General features: G+C 41.7%; 1 protein-coding gene across 1 annotated transcript in view; it reads left to right on the top strand.

Moving 5' to 3' along the window:
* The window catches only part of Kpna2 (karyopherin subunit alpha 2), an 11,447-nt gene that overhangs the window by 1,332 nt on the left and 2,507 nt on the right, over window positions 1–7,608 (top strand). The window contains exons 2-8 of the mRNA XM_031354083.1: window positions 549–646; window positions 1,213–1,350; window positions 5,708–5,796; window positions 6,222–6,490; window positions 6,918–7,012; window positions 7,111–7,374; window positions 7,542–7,601. Coding sequence (XP_031209943.1) covers window positions 572–646; window positions 1,213–1,350; window positions 5,708–5,796; window positions 6,222–6,490; window positions 6,918–7,012; window positions 7,111–7,374; window positions 7,542–7,601 — 990 coding nt within the window. The 5' untranslated portion in view covers window positions 549–571. The remainder of the gene's footprint in view (window positions 1–548; window positions 647–1,212; window positions 1,351–5,707; window positions 5,797–6,221; window positions 6,491–6,917; window positions 7,013–7,110; window positions 7,375–7,541; window positions 7,602–7,608) is intronic.

Genomic DNA, 7,608 nt, shown 5'->3' with positions numbered 1-7,608 from the left:
TCTCTGAGTAGTCTGGGCTGTCCTGGAACTCTGTAGACTAGGCTGGCCACAAACCCAGATCCATCCACTTCTGCCTCCTGAGTGCTTGGAGTGCTTCGCCACCACTGCCAGCTGTGTGTATTGACATCTTCGTTTTTGTTGTTGTGTGTGTGTGTTTTTTTTTAATCTAGTATAGAGGAGTGGAAATTTAGTTGATTATAACATGCTAGTGTGTATTTTTGTTTGTTCCATCTTAAGATAGGGTTTCTTTATGTAGACCTAGCTGGCCTGGAACTCTCTGCCTCCAGATGGTGCTTTTTGTTTTTTTTCCAGACAGGGTTTCTCTGTGTAGTCCTGGCTGTCCTGGAACTCACTCTGTAGACCAGACTGGCCTGGAACTCAGAAATCTGCCTGCCTCTGCCTCCCAAGTGCTGGGATTAAAGGCGTGCACCACCACCACCCAGCCAGGTGCTATGATTAAAGGCGTGTATTCCCATACCCAGCCTTGTTGTAGTCTAATTAAAAATGCTTTTTTCTCTCTTTTATTCTCACCCTCCCTTGTCTATCAGCTTTACTCATTGTTCCTGAAACCATGTCCACCAACGAGAATGCTAATTCACCAGCTGCCCGACTTAACAGATTCAAGAACAAGGGCAGAGACAGCACAGTGAGTACTTCTGTTGCTTTCCTGTTTGTACTTGTGAATGGGGAGGAGAGGCGGTTCTACATAGAACACACATCTCTGAGGTACTGGGGGTTGAATCTAGAGCTTCACACTCATGCTAGGTGGGTTTTCTGTGCCCAAGCTTCATCTCTAGTCTTAGGTATTTAAACTCTTAAAATTGCATTCATTTATTATTTACTTTTGTGGGGGGTTATGTGTACATGTAGAGGTGAGAGGACAGCTTGTAGACATTGGTTCCCTCCCCTATATGGCTCTGAAAGACTGAAGGCCTCAGGCATGGTGGCAAATATAAGTACACTGTTGCTGTCTTCAGACACACCAGAAGAGGGTGCCACATCTCGATTAAGGATGGATGTGAGCCACCATGTGGTTGCTGGGAGTTGAACTCAGTACCTTTGGAAGAGCAGACAGTGCTCTTAACCATGAGCCATCTCACCAGCCCAACAAATAAATCTTAAGAAAAACCAAAAAGGAAAAAAGAGAGGAAGAAAGATCACTTGGCAGTAAAAGCTGATGGGGTAGATAAAACGAGGTGCTCTTTTCTTCAGGAAATGCGCCGCCGCCGAATAGAAGTTAATGTGGAACTTAGGAAAGCTAAAAAAGATGACCAGATGCTGAAAAGGAGAAACGTCAGCTCGTTTCCTGATGATGCTACTTCTCCACTACAGGAAAACCGAAACAATCAGGTGAATAGATTTGAAAATATGGATGAATGTCTCTTAAACACTTATTTTTTCTTCCCACACTCCTGTGCATAGTTTTCTTTTAGTTCTATCCTTTCTTCAATCTTCCCTGGACTTTTGAATACTAGCTTAGTACATTGACATGTCAATTCCAATTGAAGAAGAAAATTATTTTATTTTATTTTTTTAATGCTAACTATGGATCACACCAGGGCCTTTTGTGTGTGATAGGGAGGTATTCTTTCATTGACCAATATCTCTAGTTCCATTTTTATTTATTTATTTATTTATTTTGAGACAATATCTTGCTGTATAAGCCTGGTTGGTCTCATATTTTCTATATAGTTTCTGGTGTGGAACTCAACTTTAGTCCTCTTCTCAGCGTCAGGTATATACAGTCATTAAGCCATGCTTATACAGTGTTAAAGAAGTGCTTCTCAGCCTTTCTCATGCTGTGGCCGTTTAATACAGTTGCTCATGTTATAGTGACCCCAACCATAAAATTGCCTTTGTTGCTACTTAACTATAATTTTGCTCCTGTTAAGAATCATAATGCAGGGGGCTGGAGAGATGGCTCAGAGATTAATGGCACTGGCTGCCCTTCCGGAGGTCCTGAGTTCATTTCCCAGCAACCACATGGTGGCTCATGACCATCTAAAGGGATCTGATCCCTTTTCTATCATGGTAGAGCAGAGCACTTACACATGAAATAAACAAAACAATAAATTTTTGTTAACGTTTTTAAAAGGAATCAAGAAGTAATCATAAATGTAAGTAGCTGTGCTTTCTGATGGCTTTAGGTGACTGCCAAGAAAGAGTACTCAAAGGGGCCACAGTGCAAATATGACTTACACATTGGCACTTAATCCAGAGCAACTTCCAGTCCTGAATCTCCATTCGTGGACAGTTGCCTATGCTTGGTTATATACACCATTTTTATTTTTATTTTTTTAAGATTTATTTATTTTAGCCGGGTGGTGGTGGCGGCGGCGGCGGTGGCACACACCTTTAATCCCAGCACTTGGGAGGCAGAGGCAGGCGGATTTCTGAATTCGAGGCCAGCCTGGGCTACAGAGTGAGTTCCAGGACAGCCAAGGCTATACAGAGAAACCCTGTCTCAAAAAACCAAAAAAAAAAAAAAAGATTTATTATGTGTATGAGTACACTGTAGCTGTACAGATGGTCGTGAGCCATCATGTGTGGCTGCTGTTGAACTCAGGACCTCTGCTGGCCCTGCTCGCTCCAGCGTAATTCACTGCAGCTGTCTTTAGACGCACCAGAAGAGGGTGTCAGTTCTCATTACGGGTGGTTGTGAGCCACCATGTGGTTGCTAGCATCCGAACTCAGGACCTTCAGAAGAGCAGTCAGTGCCCTTACCCACTGAGCCGTCTCATCAGCCCCCATTTTTATCTTTTATGTTATCCTTCACTGTACTTTTTTCTATATTTACACTTTGGCTACATATATACCTTCTACCATGTTGGAATTGCCTGGCACATTATATATATATTATATAACAATGCACCATAGCTTTGTAACCCAGGAAGCAAAATATGTTTATATTATATAGCTTAGGTACTTCTAACTTCTAACTACAATGAAATTGTATAATACCACATTTCTTAGAATGTATCCTGTGTTGAATGATACCTGGTTGATATGTTCTCTCTGTTCAGAGTCTACTCCATGACAGCCTTCCCATGACTGAGACTCTTGGCTTTTCCAGTACTGTCCTTTTTTGTTTTTCTCGAGACAGGGTTTCTCTGTGTAGCCTTGGCTGTCCTGGAACTACTCACTCTGTAGACCATGCTGGCCTCAAACTCAGAAATCCGCCTGCCTCTGCCTCCCAAGTGCTGGGATTACAATACTGTCCTTTGAAGCAGGACATTGCATAGTCTAGGCTAGTCTCTGATTCACAGTATGGCCTCCTGGTATGGCCTTACAGGAAGTTAGTCAACGCTGGATATTTATTAGCATATTTTTCTTTTTTACATTTGCACTCCTTTGCTATTCTGCCTTACAATTTTCATGCTTGGTTTTAATATCAGAGATTTTAATAATATAAAATGAACTTTAGTCCTTTTTACCCTGATTCCTGGTCTCATCCCTTCTTTTTCTGCTGAAACCCTTATTCTCGGTAGTTTTTCTCTTTCTATCTGTTTTATATTTGACCCACTGAGTGTGATCATAGTTGCCTGCATGAGAATGGGTGGGAGCTTGTTCACTGGAGCATGCATAGCTTGTCAGTGGCTGTACCTCTCCCTGACGTAAGGGAGGAGTAGGACCGGAGGAGCCCTTCTTTCCCCCTTCACCCTTCATGGTGAAGTATAAAAGCCTTATCTTCCACATGAGTGTCTATTTAGGTCTCTGTGATAGAGCACTGCCAAACCAACATGGCTGGAGGAAGGGTTTATTTGGCTTACAGGTTACAGTCCATTATCCAGGGAAGCCGAGGCGAGAACAACATTGCTTATTGGCTTAGTCTCTGGCTTGCTCAGTTTAGAGTCATAAGTATGTAATACTGGTGGCCTGAAACTCACTATAAAGAAAGACAAGGCTAGTCTCCCTAGTGCTTGGGATATGTGCGACTACACCTGAATCTCAGGTACCTTTCCTATCTGCCCTGACCTACCTGCCAGGATGGCACGCCTACAGTGCTGGGTCTCCCTCCTACATCAATTAGCAGTCAAGAAATGTCCTACATGACTGATCTGGTGGAGTCATTTCCTCAGTTGTTGTCACAATGAGTACAATTGCTGTGTCATATCTGGATTTTTTTTTTCCACTTCCCCTTCCACAATATTCCCTTAGCCTTGATACAGACATCCCTTTTACAGCCAAGCTCTTCATCACTCATTGGCCATCTGTGAGTTTCTGTATTAACCACCATCCATTGCCAAAAGAAGCTTCTCTCGAGTGGGTAGAGAGCTGTACTAATCTATAGGTAGGGATATTTAAAAGGCAATATACCATGTCTGTTATTAGCAAAAATAATAGTTGATTTTCCCTTAGGGCTTATGACCTTAGCCGGGACCAGGTGTACAGGAACAGACATGAGATCACCCCCGTGGAGCAGCTTTTAAATACAACCAGAAAGCAGTTGGTTTCCTCCATAACTGATGCTACTATTGAACCAGTGGGTACATTATGCTAGGCAGGATGTACAGCTACAGCTGGGCATGATGGTTAGCTTTCCCCTCTGGAAGCCTGTATAGTATTTTCCAGCACTGTAAAAGTTAGCAGTGAGGAAAAGCTTCCAAGTCAGTTCTAGTTTATATATTTTTCCCCTCTCATGGCCTATAACAAAAGTGTAGGGTGTCTTCAGCAATATGGGGTCTTAGCTCAAAGTTCTGGTGGGCAACCAAGAGTGATGACAATAGCTTATGTTGTTTCAAGGGCTACAACAAGCCTCTCTTCTGTAATGATTACAACATAATTATCTACCATGGAAATTTATAGATAAAATACCCAAGTATTTAGGCACCATGTGGTGGCACATGCTTTTAATTCTAGCACTCTGGAGATAGAGATAAGTAGATCTGAGTTCTAGGCTAGCGTGGTCTACATAATGAGCTCCAGGATAGCCAAGGCTTTCTCAGAGATCCTGTGTCAAAAACTAAAACCAAAACAAAACCAAAAAACCAAGACATCGTAGCTACATATAATTTTGTTAAAAGTATATTTGAGTTCATGTGATTGTGACTAAGAATAGCCTTTTAGTGTGCCTTTATTAAAAATAGTTCACTGCTATTCCTTTTAATGACAAAAGTTTAAGAGTTCTGACTTGAGAATCCAATGTCATGGTACCAAGTTTGAGAACTATTCTACATATAAAGCAGAACTTAGTAGTCCAGATTAAATGTAAAGCTAGTCTTCATACTGAGCCTAAGTATCTTTACAGCGCATGTGTGCTAGTTTGCTTTCTATTACTGTGGAAAAACTGACTGAGAGCAGTGTAGTGGCAGGAAACAGTTTATTTGGCTTATACCTTCAGGTCATAACTTACTAATGAGGGAAATCAGGACAGGAAATCAGTAGAAACCATAAGGCAGTGGGCAGGGTATTGCTACTTAACTGACTGGCTCTTTGCCTGGACTAGCTTTCCTTATAACCTAGACCCACCTGCTCGGGGATGGTGCTGCCCACATTAAGCTGGACTCTCCCATATCATGAAGGTAATTTCAGATGTGACCGGAGATTAATCTGACCAAAACAATTGTTTATGTTGATTCTATCTTGCTGGTTTCTAGGTTGTATCAAGTTGACAACTAAACACTATAGTAATAGTAATAATATATAAAGTATATATATTATTTGCACATAATAAAAGTAATAATTTGTAAAATGCTGCTTTTTTTAGGGTACTGTAAATTGGTCTGTTGAGGACATTGTTAAAGGCATAAACAGCAACAATCTGGAAAGCCAGCTCCAAGCTACTCAAGCTGCTCGGTAAGTCTGTAGGCCCTGGCATGGATAACCTAAGAAATTAGCTGTTTTAGATTGAGGGAGGTATGGTGGAGAAACTCATGGGATAGATAAAGTAAAGCCATACATTCTTGTTTTCATGAATTTTTACTTCATCTTAAAATTGTGTGTGTAAGTAAATCAGAGGAAAACTTGCAGTTCTCTCCACCATGTGAATTCTGGGGATTGAACTCAGGTTGTGAGCTCGCCCACTAAAGCATCTCACTATCTCCTTTTCCCTTTACACAGCATCTCATGTAGTCTAGCCCGTGCATAGCCTTTTTGTTGCGACCTTTCCCAAGTTGAGATTATACATGTATCAACCACTATGACCAGATGTTTACACACCTTTTTAGGGCACCTTGAAAATCAACTTCAACTTTTGATTTTCTTTTTTTTTTCCCTCTTAGGAAACTGCTTTCTAGAGAGAAACAGCCTCCGATAGACAATATCATCCGGGCTGGTTTGATCCCAAAATTTGTGTCCTTCTTGGGCAAAACTGATTGTAGTCCCATTCAGTTTGAATCTGCTTGGGCACTCACCAACATTGCTTCTGGAACATCTGAACAGACCAAAGCTGTGGTGGATGGAGGTGCTATCCCAGCATTTATTTCTCTCTTGGCATCTCCCCATGCTCACATCAGCGAGCAAGCTGTATGGGCTCTTGGAAACATTGCAGGTACTTACACTTAAAATTCTTTGGACTGAATGTGTCCAATGTGATTAGAGAAGGTCCTAGTAGCTTTTATGTCAAGCTTTGTGCTTGCTTTAGGCCCTTATTAGGAATGGAAGAGGCATTTAAGAATGCTACTCAAGGTCTACAGAGTGAGTTCCAGGACAACCAGGGCTACAGAGAAAACCAAAAAAAAAAAAAAAAGAATGCTACTTAAGTCACTCTCGTTAGAGCAGGTCTGAGTGCGTTCAGTAGCAAACTAAACATGGATATTTGGGATAGTAGGTTCACTAATCTCGCTCTTCTATTTTTTTGAGGCAGGGTCTATGTAGCACTGGATATATAGACCAGGATAATTTAGAACTCACAGAAACCGATCTTGGGATTAAAGGTGTTCACCACCATGCTCAGCCAATCTTGCTTTCTGTTCCAGGTGATGGGTCAGTCTTCCGAGACTTAGTTATCAAGCATGGTGCAATTGACCCACTGTTGGCACTTCTTGCAGTTCCTGATCTGTCATCCTTGGCAGTAAGTTAATACCATAAGTATAGTCACTTAATATTTGGTTCTTATTTTCCCCATGTATTCAAAGACAAGCCTTTTCAATCATTTTTCTCTCCCCTCAGTGTGGTTACTTACGCAATCTTACCTGGACGCTTTCAAACCTTTGTCGGAACAAGAACCCTGCACCCCCCTTAGACGCCGTTGAGCAGATTCTTCCTACTTTAGTGCGACTCCTGCACCACAGTGATCCAGAAGTATTAGCAGACTCCTGCTGGGCTATTTCCTACCTGACTGATGGTCCAAACGAGCGCATTGAGATGGTTGTGAAGAAAGGAGTGGTTCCCCAACTTGTGAAGCTTCTAGGAGCTACTGAGTTGCCCATTGTGGTAGGTGTTAGCCTTTTTACTAATGAGCTTTATGAGTACAGGAGCATAAGGAGTTGGTAACTCTTGAGATACTGCCTGTTACTTTTGTAGAACTTTTTAGAATGGAGAATTTTTTAGCAGCACTGGAAAGTAATTAATCAGCCTCAACCTTGTTTTTTCCTTTTTAGACTCCCGCACTAAGAGCCATAGGGAATATTGTCACTGGGACAGATGAACAGACTCAGAAAGTGATAG

Source organism: Mastomys coucha, unplaced genomic scaffold (assembly GCF_008632895.1).
Source record: "Mastomys coucha isolate ucsf_1 unplaced genomic scaffold, UCSF_Mcou_1 pScaffold5, whole genome shotgun sequence".
Taxonomy (NCBI): Eukaryota; Metazoa; Chordata; class Mammalia; order Rodentia; family Muridae; genus Mastomys; species Mastomys coucha.
This window is presented reverse-complemented; position numbering and strand designations above follow the sequence as displayed.